This window comes from Typopeltis vanoorti, chromosome 9, assembly GCF_054136105.1.
Source record: "Typopeltis vanoorti isolate ZY-2024b chromosome 9, IOZ_Tvanoo_1.0, whole genome shotgun sequence".
Lineage (NCBI taxonomy): Eukaryota > Metazoa > Arthropoda > Arachnida > Uropygi > Thelyphonidae > Typopeltis > Typopeltis vanoorti.
In genome coordinates, this window is record NC_143557.1 from 51,197,501 (window position 1) to 51,213,596 (window position 16,096).

General features: G+C 33.6%; 1 protein-coding gene and 1 long non-coding RNA gene across 2 annotated transcripts in view; one reads left to right on the forward strand and one right to left on the reverse strand.

Moving 5' to 3' along the window:
• Positions 1 to 7,181, reverse strand: part of LOC150103036 (glutamate-gated chloride channel-like) — a 26,273-nt gene extending 19,092 nt beyond the window's left edge. Inside the window, exons 1-2 of the mRNA XM_090398058.1 lie at positions 6,964 to 7,181; positions 3,020 to 3,102 (exon numbers count right to left, since the gene is read on the reverse strand). Of these exons, the coding sequence (XP_090254184.1) occupies positions 3,020 to 3,102; positions 6,964 to 7,181 (301 nt within the window). The remainder of the gene's footprint in view (positions 1 to 3,019; positions 3,103 to 6,963) is intronic.
• A 3,693-nt stretch (positions 7,182 to 10,874) lies between these two features.
• Positions 10,875 to 16,096, forward strand: part of LOC150103037 (uncharacterized) — a 61,561-nt gene continuing 56,339 nt past the window's right edge. The window contains exon 1 of the long non-coding RNA XR_016548829.1: positions 10,875 to 11,175. This is a non-coding gene — a long non-coding RNA (uncharacterized LOC150103037). The remainder of the gene's footprint in view (positions 11,176 to 16,096) is intronic.

Sequence of the window (16,096 nt, forward strand, 5' to 3'; positions counted from 1 at the left end):
ACAAGTTATCCAAAAAAATGTTAGCCTTTCTTACACATTGCATCAATATTCCGGTTACTTCAGATTTCAAGATACTATATACAAACAAAATCATGGACTGGCTATGGGTAATCCTTTATCCCCTCTACTCGCAAATATTTACTTAGAGGATTTTGAAACCAAGGCTATCTCTTCCTTTATTTTAACACCTAAAGTTTGGAAACGTTATGTAGATGATGTCTTCATTGTTTGTCTTCATTAAGTTTATTGCCGAGCTTGAAACGGATAATTCCTTGCCTTTTCTTGATGTCAAACTGACTCGCTCTTCTGGTAAACTCAAAATATCGATGTATAGAAAGCCCGCACATACCAACAGATATCTGCACAATCAGTCCTATCATTTCCCTCCTCATAAGTTTGGAATAATTTCTACCTTGGGACATAGAGCACGTTCTCTTCTTGATGACCCAAATGAACTTCTTACAGAAATAAACCATCTGAAAACTTCTTTCGAAGTTAATGAATATTCCAAGAAAATCATTGAAAAATTCCTTCTTAATCCTCCTAGGCATCACTCAGAAGAAATAGATTCAAAGGTAATATATTTATTCCTTACATAAATACTGTTTCACATAAATTAGCAAAGGTTCTAAGAAAATACAATATCAGAACCTTGTTCACTCCACTTCCAAAGATCCGTTTCTTAATTAGCCACCCAAAACCTTATCATCATTAACTCAAATATCCTGGTGTATATAAAATATTGTGTGATCGTGATATTCTTTATTTTGGGCAGAGATACAAATCTGTCGAATTGCGTATGTAAGAACACATGAGGGACATTACTTACAAGAGACAGGGAGCGAGTGCATTATAATTTATAACAAACAATTATCACAATTATATATATATATATATATATATATATATATATATATATATATATATATATATATATATATATATATATATATATATATATATATACAGGGTGTTCGGGATAAATTTGACATATTTATAATTAATTATATTTTTCCGTAAGTTACATGTATTAACACACACTTCTCTTCATTTAAAAGTTTGGACCCTTCTTCATTCATATACAAGATGTCAGAAAGGATGGATAGCTGGAACCCACCTGAATCATGGAAGAGAATAACTTGTATCATGATGATTCGTGCCCGCCATCAAAATAAGGATATTACGACTGCTGCCCAATGCTCCCTGAATACAGTAAAAACAATCGGGCATGAACTAGAGACTTGCAATGGTGACTACGAGGATGTAGCAAGAAGAAAGATCCCTAGCAGACGATCTGATTGCGTTCGTACAGCAGAATTCCTCGCAAATCTGCAGGAACAGGTGTTGAAGAACCCTGGCATTGGAATTCGGGCTTTGTTCGTGGAGTTGCTAACTGTAGTCAAGCCCTGGATAACAAGGGTAGCCAATGGTAGGCCGTATGTATGGCAGCAGGATTCGGCCCCTTGCCACACCTCTGGGAAAAGTCAAAAATGGTTGTCTGAAAATTTCTACGACTTCACCAGTCCAAATGTTTGGCCTCCAAACTCCCCAGACCTTAACCCCATGGATTATTTTGTATGGGGCGCAGTTGAAAAAGACACCAATCGCACTTCCAGTAATACAAAAGCCCAGTTAATGGATAAAATTAAAACAGTTTTTGCGGCCCTTCCCAGGGAGACTGTAGCATCAGCTTGTTCGAGGTTCCGAAGCAGAATTGAAGCTGTGATCGATGCTAATGGTGGTTATTTTGAGTAAATCTTGTTGATAGTATTGTAATTAACTCTGCCTGTAATGTTTTTTTGTCAATTCATTAAATTTAATAGATACAAAGAAGATTTTCTTTTTCCTTACGAAACTGTCAAATTTATCCCGAACACCCTGTATATATATATATATATATATATATATATATATATATATATATATATATATATATATATATATATATATATATGCACATATATAGCATATATATATATATATGCTATATATGTGCTCAATGATTTTCGTTAGCATCATTTTCTTCAACTTTCGTTTTTTTTTCTGTTTTTTTTCTTTTTTTCTTTTTTTTTTTCTTGTAAGAAGCTAAAGAAAATTTTATTATTGCAAGATATTATTTAGCAATAATTGTGTCAAGCACTAAAAAAAAGTAAAGAAAGAAAAATACAACAGTATGTAGATAAGAATCAGAAAATATGAATTGGACAATGAATTTTAACGTCATCAACGATAACTCGTAAGTTGCGTCATAATTATATTCTAAAATTTGAAACAACCCTGAAAGCTTTCCAAGCACCGAACACAAAATAAAGGTCAAAACATTCGAGTTTTCTATAAAATATCATTCTAGATATTCGACTTTCGCATCGGAATCGAGATCTTTGATCACTTGATTTGTGGTTTAAATAAAGAAGTAATTAATTGTGACAATTGTTTGTTATAAATTTTTAAAAACAATCCAGAAATATTCAATAGAGTTTACAGCAGGGTGCCTATAAATGCAAATATTGTTTTAAAGTTGTTAGCAATGGTAGGCCAACAGGATAAAAAAGCAGAGATCCGTAGATTTCCTGATCTTGAAAAAATATATTATGCAATAATTACTTGTATAGTTGGTAGGCTACGATTTCTTACTTGAAATATTTAATACACGAAATGAATTCTTACCGTTAAACCAGGGTACAATTCCTTTGCTAGTTTGGGGAGCTTTTATATAATATTTAATTGGCTTGATCTCCTCTGTGAATGTTATGTTAGGAGCTATATCAGAGTAAACAGGACTAGCATTTATCCAATCGAGTATCAGTTTATCTTCTGGATTTGACACTATTGGTATTAACAAAGAAGACATAATGAACAGAGTTGATAAAAATCTTATATAGAGTGAAACTTAAGCGAAATGTTATCGCATCAGACATGCCGAATCACAGAGTTTAAAAATTGAAACTTGACATTTATATGATTTTATTAAAAAGAAGAATAAGAGGAACATTCATAAAAAATATAATATACAACTTACATGACGCAATGGTCATGGAACAATACTGCGTGTCCATTGGGTAGTTGTGGAGATGAAGAGGACAAGCAATTTTTAGATTATACCTAAAATATACCAAAACATTTATTCAGAAGCAATTATAGAAGAAGACTAACATATTATTTTTTTTTTAAATTATGCTCTTCTTTTATTTCAAATTATGAAGTTCGTTTGTGATTGAGATAACATGTTAAATCATGCGTTTTAATTTAGATCTTCTTTTAGATCACTTTTCCTCTTAAATCAACAAATAACTGGAATGACTTTTAATGGGATTATATTGATCAAGTGAATATAATAAACAACTATGTTATACCAACTAATTTCACCAACTAAGGCTGTTGGCATTTTCAGGGTACATAACTGATGTAAGGTACTAAAAAGTAAAAAACTGTTGCAAACTATAATCGACCGATTCCAATTATATTAAACAAAGAACAGAGCGCGTACAATACACATAGAGCGTGCATTGTTGTTATTTAGGAACGTTCTATAGTTGGCACTATAATTCAGTTCTGGCGAGTTGAGAGATCTAATAAGGGTCTTCCAGATCACGGGCAAGATTAGTCCTTGGTTCCTGTTAAGGTTTTGTATATAGCGGGCAACTGTTGTGGCCTCCTTAAAAATTCGGGAGTGAAAGTCCTCCTCCATGTAGGGAATTGGGCTTCTATCCCACTCTATGGCATGGTTCGTTCTTGAGAAATGAAAAGCTAACCCCGATTTTTCTTCTCTGTTATTATTGACGTCACCTATGTGTTCTTTTTGCCTAATTTCAAGGCTCCTTGAAATTTGGCCGATGTAATTCAAGCCGCACGAGCAGGGTATGTTATAAACTCCAGCATATTTGGAGAAAGGATGGCTATCTTTTGGAGATCTTAAGAATTGTCTAATCGTTTCTGTAGGTTTAAAGGCCACTCTTATTTTATGTGGTCTAAGGAGTCTAGCAATCTTATTGAAAACTGTCCCTAAGTATGGAATGACGATGGTAGAAATATAACGTACATAATCTTGTTGTCTTTGTCGGGGTTCAGAGAAAAGTATCTTGTGGACGAGTCTTCGTTCCTTAACAGGAACCAAGGACTAATCTTGCACGTAATCTGGAAGACCCTTATTAGATCCCTCAACTCGCCAGAACTGAATTATAGTGCCAACTATAGAACGTTCCTAAATAACAGCAAGTTATATCATGCACTCTCTGTGCATGTATTGTACGCGCTCTGTTCTTTGTTTAATATAATTGGAATCGGTCGATTATAGTTTGTAACAGTTTTTTACTTTTTAGTGCCTTACATCAGTTATGTACCCTGAAGATGCCAACAGCTTTAGTTGGTGAAACTAGTTGGTATAACATAGTTGTTTATTATATGCACTTGATCAATATAATCCCATTAAAAGTCATTCCAGATCTTTTTGGTCAAGAAAATTAAACATTTTTTAACATCAACAAATAACTTTTTATAGTAACAAAAAAAAATTAATGTTAATGTAAATTAAAATTGATGTGGAATCATAACGAATACAAATGATTCGAAGTTGCTTTGTAATGTGGTTTATGGAATTATAATCATAAGTTTTGTGTATTACAAACAGAGTTCATCTGTAGAGCATGATTTCTATATATATATATATATATATATATTTTTTTTTTTTTTTGAATTTTTGAATCGTGTACGATCGTCATATTGCTAAGTAAATTTCAATGCGATTAATTATTAAATTCAGAATCAGATTTTCTTCGTGGGAAATCCTTCCATGGTAATAAAACCACCATGTATCTATTTAAGATTACACCTAAAGATTAGGAATGGATTACCAAGTTCGTCACGTTTAATGTTTTCCTTTTCCTTACAAATTTTCTGCTCTCTTCAGTACTGTACTGTTCTAATACTGTCTAATACTGTTCAAAAGTTATATGGAAATATCATGCAGAATATATAAATGAAAACGAATTCCTCCCTCCCCTCTCCGGCCAACAGGCCGTTGATTCTAATCCTCTTATGGGGGGATGTTTTGTGATTGTCTTTAAGTGGGAGATGAGTTCTATTGCTTAGTGTGAGACCACTGTCTTGTTTGATGGAAGCCTGAGGTGGTTTGAAAAATTCCATCTTTTGGTCTCTAGGGCAAGATCGCAGGACTATGTAACACACACTTACAAACTAAAAATTATATATCTATATATATATATATATATAGATATATAATTTATTTAACAAACCAAAAGAAAAAAAAATCCTTACGCCATCCAGAATGCTAACTTGTTATCCGTTTACAATCTTTCGTGGGAAAGTGACAAAAAAAAAGTAATTCATATTGATGAAATTAGTTAACATATCTACAAATGGCCAAAGCATGTTTTTGAATCAAAAACGAATTACAGAGAAATATCACTTCACTTAGTTTTGAAATAGAACCATTCAGCATGCAAATTTCTCATATAAAAAAGGCCCATAGAAGAAATGATCTTGAAAGGTGTAAATTAATTTTTGATGAGAAATTAATAAAAATTAAATTAAAACTTAAAACTTCCTTTAAGATATACCTTCAAATGAACTGTTAAATTTGACATTGAAACATAGACATGGAGAGTATGAGATAAAAAAAATACACAGAATGGTAGTAACATAATAATAGAAACAATACAAATGAAGTTTGTAAGACAACACGGTATAAAATATTACATAAAAAAGAAAAATATTAGAAAATAAATGAAAATAAATAACATTGCCGAATAAATTTTCAATTACGAACAGAAATTTCGATGGACAGAAATTGAAAGGGCATGTGAAGGGGATTGCTACTATAAAATAGTCCAGGATTACGACGGACTGCAAACTCATAGAATTACAGAATTCAAGGAAGATCTAGATGAACCAAAATATCAGAATATTAAATATCAAACATCGATCTGCAGCTTGTTTTATTTTATCGTGCAGATTATTTATTTGCAAGAACAGGATCGAAGAAGAATGTCCAACTGAACCAATAGCAATTATTCTTGCACACATTTTCCCCCACATAATTATTTTATTTATGATTTATGGTACAACAATGCTCATTATGATCTGATATTTAACTACAAGATTGTTATACTACAGCATAAAATTAAGAGTACTGTACTGTACTGTTATACTATCCCATATTATAGGATAGCACTACCACTGGTGATTACTGTTTTCGCCTCCTACCAATAGACTGCGGGTTCTAATCCAACCATGAGTAGAGATATTTATGATTGTCTTTAGGCAGGAGATGAATTTTATTGCCTTCTGTAAGACCACTTGTTGATAGTTAATGACAAGAAAGACCTAATTCTAAATTAATGATAATTATAATAAAAAAATAGAGGGGTATCCTTTTCATCTAGATTTGACATCTCCTGATTTATTAAATTAAAAAAATTCCAATTAGCCCGCGATTATTTATTTACTATTTACTTTATAATGCTTTAAGAGAGTATAAGTTTTGGGATACAAATCGGAATTATTTATTGTTTTGTTCCGTATATATTTTATTTTATTTTATTATTAAGCAGCTATACATTTTTATTTATTCTTGAGTCGATCACTTTCTAGATTCCAAGAAAAACAAGTGAACGGTTATTGTACCAATGGGAAATGATTCCATAGGATTTTTCCTACTGCTGTTAAGGTATAAATATAGAAGTAGATAGCAAGAGTTTTTTTCCCTTTTTATATGGAAAATGAAGTAAACGTCACATTAAATTATATTCTTCTTTTACCCAAGAGTAAGCAAACAAAATTGCACATAATATTCAAGACTGGCCGGTAGGCAGCCATCATTTTTAGGAATCATGAGACATACTGTTCACACGCGAGAAAAAAAAAAATAATGACGACAAACCCATCCCATATATATAATATTATATTGAGGACTGAATACTAACTAAATTACTTATTTCGACATACCTTGTAGTTCTGTGCAGACTTCCTTGAGGTAAAACCTTCATAATTGTGTTCACCACGGTAAGAGGAAACACTTCCCCAGATTTACAGTTGTCGAATACAAGATCAGGTTTCCAAATCTTCTTAGCAACTTCTTCTGGCAGAGTTACTGGAGTCTCCTCTATCATTTCCTTCAGATTTAGTCGACTGTCTTCCCAGATTTCGTCAAAATATGTATGCATACTGAATTCCTATAAAACGTTTTCGTTTTCTGGTTTGCATAAACATAATTGGGAGTTAAAAGAAAACTTATTTCAATCTAATAAACAGCCAATTAGAATATATCACGCAGTGGTTTTTAGATGTGATATTTTAAAAATAAAATATTTTACAATACTTTTAAATAGTTTATTATTTATTCTATATTTTTTTAAAATATAAAGCTGATTTATTTCAAAACAATAGGAAAATGCAATAATTCATTGTATGCAATACCTCATTTATAAGGTAGTCGCAGTAAATAAAGCCCATTTCAAATAAAAGGTACTTGAAACTATACGATTTTTCTATTCGATAAAATGGCATCAGCTTCTTCTTCTTTTTTTTTTTTTTTTTCACCTCTGCTTATTGTTAAGCTTTGGTACCAAAAATGAAAGATTAATTCGAAAGTGGAACAGTGAAGCCAGCAGGTGTTACTTTCCGTAGTTAATATGCAAAAAACCTTCTAAGCCAAATTGGTATTTTGCTGTTAGAAAAAGCTTCAGAAACTGAGATCTTTGATGACTGTTCACTTCAAATTGTAGACACACACACACACACACACCGAGACCAGCTAACTCGCCTTCAGTTTTACATACTGGTTAGTATACATGGATTGAAAATAAGAACAACAATAATAATAAAGCCGAACTGGTTTAAACACTTGAGCAATGGCGACTAGTTTTACTACGTAATAAAAGTTCTTCCAACTCGCAGGACTTGATCTTTAACTTACCATTGCTTCTTCGTTGATTTCATACACATTCAATATGTTGAGGAAAATATAAACTGTCTGCGGTTTTCCTGTAAAAGGTTAAAATGTTTTAAACCAAATGTCATATAAATTCGATCTCAATAATTAAGAATCTTGAATGTAAATAAAGAAAGAATAATTAAAAAATGTTTAATTCAGCCTTAAATTTTGATGATATCATTCAACATAGTCTGGTTCGTTCTCTCAGTTCGTTCTCTCATCTCGTTCTCTCTCTCTCTCTCTCTCTCTCTCTCTCTCTCTCTCTGGAGTGAGCTCACGTACGTTATGGAAGTCGTTTATATGAAGTTTGAATTTAATTTCGATATTATTATCAATATTATAAAATGATGTTACACTACACTTTGGGAAGTACATCTACAACGATACAAAGAGGTAAAATATTTTCTTACAAATTTTTTACTTTTTCTAATTCGAAACATAACATCTTAAACATATTTGAAATGCTTAAACTTTATTGAAAAGATTTAAAAATTCTCCTTTAAATGTAAAAGAAAGCCACTTACCGATTTTTTCTTTCTTAATAAATTTTAAAGGATGCCACAGTTCTTAAGGACTTTTTGTTCAATCCCATGAAAAATTAAGTGTGATGGAACTCAAAATTCCTCCTCAATGTTCTCTCACACATGAAAAATAGCAGCGTGAATCCATAGTTTTGCATTTAGCATTTCTAGATAAAGTTCGTGTATTTACTTTAGTAATTTCAATAATTACTTGAACAATTGAAATTAATGTACCTAGATTCTGTTATTTAGCAGTTTTATTTTCTGTAGGTATCAGTAAAATATACTGCTTTTCTAATCTGAAAAACTGAAAATTTTGCAAGAAAATTGCAATAAAGTTATTGCAATTTTCTAATATGGCGATGACATCCTTTCTCTCTCTCTCTCTCTCTCTCACGGAAACTAGAGCTTTTCACCACGAGTTCCCAGGAGAAAACCTTAACAAACAAACCAGCCAGATAATACACGAAATTCGCAGCCATACAAATTGCAGATTGCATTAACCGCCTGTCGTCGTATTAATGGAGTGTCTAGGAAGCCAAGTTACTTGACTGTGATAGGCCATTGAGCTCAACACATTGAGGATGCTGAGATGAGATATCCCAAAAACATTAAAGGATGACAGTAAGGGATATTTTTAATTATCATTTAGGAGAAACCTCAGAAATAATTAAGAAGTTCGGAAAGATAATTGGTTTAATATTCTACTCATTTCTATTTATTAGCATTTAGGCTTTACTTGTCAAGCGAATTTCGATATCTTAATTTTCCCACTCAATAATAATATTAAAATGGAAGATATTATGGATTCTTCCATATTTTATAGCCAGATATAGAAAGAAACTTAAATGTTTGAAAATTACCAGAGAGCTGATGAGAATGCAATCTTCGGCATCGTAGTTGCTTTGGTTTGCACTACGAGCTCTGCCCAGGAGCCCTATGCTCTCCTTTTATTGGTGTTTAAATTAGGTTTCGCTGGCCTGACAGCTTTATCACAGCTACTAGTCCTCAACAGAGACCAGAAACTTAAAGAGGAAAAACCCTCTGTTCAATACCATAGCAATTCTATATCAGGAAGTTAAATATGGACGAATCCATAATACGAGTGTTTCCTCCATTTTTATATATTAAGCCAAACTGAAGTCTTTCGGCTCTTTAGAAATGTAGATAATATATTTATTCAAAATTATTGGGATAGCTGTGAATTTAAAACAGATTGACAGAGAACTTCAATTGTCCACCCGTCAGAATGATGGCCTTCCATTAGAAAGATTATGTTCTATTCCGAAATTTTCTAATAAGACAAGGAAATTCGATTATGTGGGAACTTTTATATGAGGCTTTTCAGCTGAAAGTGAGTTATAACGATCGATATGACATCAAACAGAGAGAACACAAAATTAATAGATACACCAGACTGTGACAATAAGAACTAGTTATCATATTTGGTCGGATTCGGCTTTGAATGTGTCCGTAATATACTGTGGGCTTGAGTGTAAGCGAAAACTATGATGATAATGATGACTGTATTTCAACAAGCAGAAATTTGGCACGCTTGTATAGAATATACTAAAAAAAAAATCCCTATACCGCTTTTTTGGTTCATATTATCAGATCAATTTTAAGTATTCTGTTGGATGAATAAAAATTAACTTTAAAAGTTTTAAAATTATAAAAATACGTAGATGAGTATCAAAAAGTCTAATAAATTGAAGAAAATTTCATTGACACAGGAATGCAGTTTCTGTTTTTTTTTTTTTTTTGGTTCAGAATTGTTAGAGAATACAAATTGGTTAATAGTATATATATATATATATATATATATATATATATGTGGTTCCCCGATTTCTTAATAGATGGCGGCATTTACTAGTAGCTATCTTTAATATAGCGATTACCAGGTTCTATTACTTCCTCTTCTTCCCTTCCCTTCAAGTATTAGGCTTAATGGCCTGTTACGGAGCGATCTTTAGCCCTTCTAAACCGTACCCGTCCCGAAGATAAGGTGGTTAGCCCTATGCCTCTCGGCAGGCCCACGCCAACCCAAGGGTGCAAGGGTTGCACCGCACCCGGGCGACAACATTGATAAGGAGGCATTTTATGTAGCTAATATCTAATTTGGATTATACCATGCAATATTAGGGGTGGTCAATAAAAGTTTGCACTCGGGCGACAAATACCCTTGGCGTGCCCCTGCCTCCCGGTGTATCCTATGTCTGTAGCTGCTTGTGTTCACGGGGCCGGTTTGCCTGCTTGCGGGAGGAAAAACCTCAGATAAACGGGGGGTGAAAAACTCTGATATTTCTATTACAAAACTGGAAAGTACAACAAAAGCGGAATTTATGGTGCATCTGCAGAGCTTTTACTCTCTTGAACTTCCTCGGATAAGAGTCTGCTGAAGTTTCTCGATCACTGAATTCCATTGGATACTTGCCAGTGGGATGTTTTGTACTGACGTTGCCTTTATCAAGATTCTACGGTGGGTGCTTTTCCGTGGGATATGAGCAGCTCTGCTCAGTGGTATGGTGAGCCAGTCACTGAGTAGAACCACTGCTCAGTAATGAGTTAAATGATCCCTCGGCTAGCTCATTCAGATTAGAATAATTTGGAGGGATCACCTAGTTTTTGTAGTAGACCCTTTACTCGAACTTATACAAGACGTCCACAGCTGAAGTGATAAGCTGGCGGAAACATTCCTCTCTGGTAATTTTTGGAACATTTAAACTTCCTTCTATATCTGGCTAAAAAATATGGATGAATCCATAACATTAAAATATGTGTGTGCGCGCGCGCACACATATATTTTAATGTTGATTTAGAGAACATTTTTGCAGTATACAATTTAAACAGAAACATTCTCCCCCCCCCTCCCCATAACAATCAATCAGTTCCGATTCACTGGAGAGGTAGAAGAAGTAAGTTCTTAATTACTGCACTTCTTCATTCATAAAAGTTAGTACACTGATATTTCTTTCTGTAAAATTAATGATTTATATATATATACATAATGTGCAATGCTTTCATTATACCTCTCTGAATGTATTGCGTGCGAATGCAATATTCGCACTCAGCACATTCAGAAAGCATTTCCCGACGTCAATATTAGTTGTATTGATGTTGGGAAATGCTAATAAAATGTTACGCGATGGTTAAGAAAGACATGTGATAATGCAATCGATATGGATCTATGTGCGGACAAGATGAAGTTTATAAATATTTTTATATAAATGCGAACAGTGATTAATCCGGACTTTAAAATATCTATTAATTTCCCAGTATGATTTTGTATTTTGTATACGACAAATAATGGTTAGCGACAACCTGGCTCTAGATATGTTGTAAGCCCTCAAATTATATACTATTTATAAAGAAACTAAATTAATAAAAATGAAACTTTAAATGGCGCTCCAATGACTGATTTACATTGCTTTCCGCCTGAAGCCGGCACTAGTTAGTGGGAGTTTGAAGCTGCCCTTGACGTGCTACAAAAGACGATCCATACAATACAACATGTATTTATAACATCATTTTACATAATGTCACTTCATTCCAAATAACGTTTCTTAAAGTTGTTAAATTTTAGAATAATCTGTGTGTGTGTTTACACCAGGTGTTTTAAAAGATCGATATACAATATGTTAGCACCGCGTTAATTTATAATTTATTTCCAATAATAATATAGTAAGTCAAGGTTGTACATATTTGTGGTATTAATTTCTTGTTGATAAATGAAATTCTGTTATTATATTTTTATGACAACTGTCTTTTCGAAGTCGGCTCTGAATTATTTTTTCAAAATAATACATTTAAATCAGGTGACAGGCATGTAGAGGGCAATTCATTTGAGGCTGTTTGGTGTGAGATAGAAATCAACAGGATGAAATAGGTAATTGGTTGCTGCTATAATCCAAGGGGTATAAGGGAGAATAAAGACGATATGCATTGGCAAATTAGTAAGATGAGTGGAAGACGTGTAATTATTATGGGGGAATTTAACTATGGGGACATAGAATGGGAGAAGGAATGATCTCAAGAAACAAAGGAATTGGAGTTTATACAATTGTTAAGAGCTAACTACTTGAGACAGTATGTAATTGAAGGGACAAGAGATTTGATAGTGTTACTAGTCATAACTTCGGAGAATATATCAGTAAGTAATTTAGATACACTGTCTCCACTAGAGGAAAGTGATCATGTGGTCTTGACTTGGGAGATTGTATTATGTGCTGAATATTCTGTTAAGAAAGGCTATATGTGGAATTACAAGGCTGGTGATTATGACAAGCTGAGAAGTCAGCCTTCAAAAGTGCTATGCATGAGAATTTAAAGGGGGAAAGATGTTGATGGTGCATGGGAGATTATCAAAGAGTATTTAATGAAAGCTGTATCTGACTATATTCCCAGAGTCAGGAGGAGGAAGAATCAGGTAGGAGTAAGATGGATGAATAATATTATTAAGCGAGAGTTGCAGATAAAGAAAACGTTGTGGTGGAAGTATAAAGAAAAAGGTAATGAGCATTCCCATGAGCAGTACAAGGTACAGGCAAGAAGGGTAACCTGCATGGTAAGAAAGGTCAAAGCTAATTATGAGAGGAAGCTAGCTGATGAGTTCAAAAAAAAAAAAAAAAAAATCCTAAGGAGTTCGTTCGCTATGTGGCAAGTAAAAGGAGGAATAACTTTGGAAGGATGACTTTAAAAAGTGTTGATGGTAAGGAAATTAGAGAAGCTAATCAAATAGTTGAGTTGCTTAGTGATCATTTTGTAAAGTCTATCATCTTGGTTGTGATATTGCAGTGCCGAATGTGTCATTGACTGATGAGAGTCTAGTGATAGAAGAAGTTGAGGTGCTTAGTATATTACAGAACTTTAATGATAACACTGCCATTGGGTTAGATGGCATATCGGTCCATGTTTTAAGGGAATGCGCAAAGAGAATTAGCACCTCCTCTAACTTGCCTGTTTAATTTAAGCCTCAGTTCTGGTAAAGTCCCAATTGAGTGGGAAAAGGGGAAAATTATTCCACTGCATAAGGGGGCTTCAGGACTGAAGTAATAAGTTTTAAAAGAGGTATACCGTGAGTAGACATATCGATACAAAATTAATAACGGAAAAAACTCACGTACAAAGATTATTTAATAGTATAATTTTCGCCTGTGTCACAGGCATCTCCAGTACATTTTAAGCTCAAATTAAACAATAACTGACAATTCCAAAAAGCGCCACCTAAGTAGCTGGTGTAAGATAACTAAAAAGGTCAATAACTTTCCTAAAAATAAAAAAATAAAATAAACTATAATAATAATAATAATAAATAAATAATAAAAAAAATCAATACAATAAAAAGTACTTTACAAATCAGCTAATCTTAGGAAAGATTAGCTGATTTGTAAAGTACTATCTCCCATAAAGAGGATAGACGTAAGCCGTCGGATCTGTTTAAGTTAGGAGAATGAAGTAGAGTTTCACATGTTTCTTTATAACGGCGTTCCATGAGAAACTGACTTCTGTGAAGAACTCTTGTCTTTCTTTAATGAACTCTGTGTCTAGTGAAGATGGCACGTTCTGGAAGTCCAGACTTTTCAGGTTTAAAGTATTCAATATAAGATTAATGTTCTTCTAGCCGAATAGAGGCAGATCTTCCCGTTTGTCCGAAATAAGATAATCCACAAGAGCACGGAATCTGGTAGACACCTGGATGATTAAGATGTAAAAGCTTGTCCTTAGGAGAAGTGAGAAAGGTGGAGATTTTTCTAAACGGTCGAAAGGCAACAAAAATATTCAGTTGTTTTAAAACTTTTGCTATACGTTCACTGATGCCTTGTATACAAAGGACAGTAATGCGCGTTATTTCTTCTGTGTTTGAAGAGGAAGACATATTAAAACTACTCAAAGTTCTTTTAAGAAGCAATTCTTATAACCATTGGATAGAAAGGAAGAAGTTATATATTGTAGTTCTTTCTGTAAAAGATCGTCTGAAGAACAAAAGGAGTGGGCCCGATGAACCAGTGTTTTAATAGTTTCTGCCTTTTGACTGGGATGGTGACCTACATTTCTCAGTTTATAGAAAGAAGACTCATACAGGCCATTATATCCATGAGGAATATAATCAGGCCACATATGGACTACTGCGCACAGATTTGGTCACCTGGGTTTCAAAAAGATGAAGATGTATTGGAAAGGGTCTAGAAACGATTGACTAAGGTGGTTACTGGTCTGTGAGGTGCTGAGTATGAAAATAGATTGATAAATGCAATTTGCAGAAACTGATGGATAAGATGAGGAAGAGGGATATGATTGCGACATATAAGTTCTTATAGGCTAATGTGAAAGAGGTTTTGCATAGAATGGGTAAGACAGTGAGAGAACAAGTCATCCCAGGAAGTTGTATAAGGAGAATGTGAGCAAGGGGATTAGGAGCAAATTTTTTTAATGGAACATGATCAGTGATTGGAATGCATTGCCCAGGATTGTGCTGAGTGTGGGGACCGTGAACATATTTAAGGCACGGTATGATAAACTGTGCGTGTGTGACAGTGGGACCTCACGCGATGAGTTTTTCTGATTCGATGATCACGATGATAATATTCATTATTTATTTATTTATTTTAATTTTAATTAATGTTTTATTTTATTTTTTATTTATTTAATTTTAATTGATGTTTTATGTATTTATTTTTATTTTTGATATAATTTTAATTTTTTTAGGGTTAAAAATATGGGGAATGGCCCTCACATACAAAAAAAGAAATTAGGTAGTTAATAATTAGATGGTTGAGCCTACACAGCTCACGCGGTAACGACTATGCCTTTCGTTTGAAAAGACCAGAATTCGAACCATTTAAGACGCATATAATTAAGGGCTTTTCAGCTGAAGGCAAATTAATCGATCTCATATGGAGGTAGCAGATTATTTCGTCCGGAAAACCGGGTTTTTCGTTCCACAGAACGCCTAAAGAATACACGCATTTAAGACGATAAACAGATTTAACAAGCAGATGAGTGTGGAAGCCGTCATGCAAAGTAGATCAGTGTGATGTGGAATGGCTTCTCGCGATGAATCCTGGAATTTCATGAAGATACTTTATAATAACAAGGCTTTGGGAGAGATAAATTAAAATTTCATGCATAGTTGTTGTTCGATTTTATTTATAATTATTATTTTTCTTTTCAGCACTCGGGTAGTCTTTCTCTAGATTGGCTATATGGTTGGTTTTCTACAGGGTACTCCGATTCGTCATCTATATCATATGGTGTGGTGTTACATATAATATAAAGTACGAAGTTGGGATTTGGTGTTTACCGTCGCTGCTCTAGATAGACCTAAATATATCAGTGGGAGGCCGAAAATAATAAGAATAAAAATAATATATTTCTCTCAGACCTGTTAATATTGTTCACGTGTGCTTCTGCTGTTCCGATAGCTTTTCAAAATAACATGAGAGAGTAGGATTTTTTCGATTGCCTCTTAGGCAGTCAAATGAATCCTGCTGTCTTCTTGTGTTATGCACTGTGAATGTGTGAGCATGACAAAATTTATCCAGTTTTTGCCCTGTTTTATACTTTTCATATACCGTTTATAGTTCATTCATTCATTTCGTATGGTGATTCAACGACCGTAAGCCCC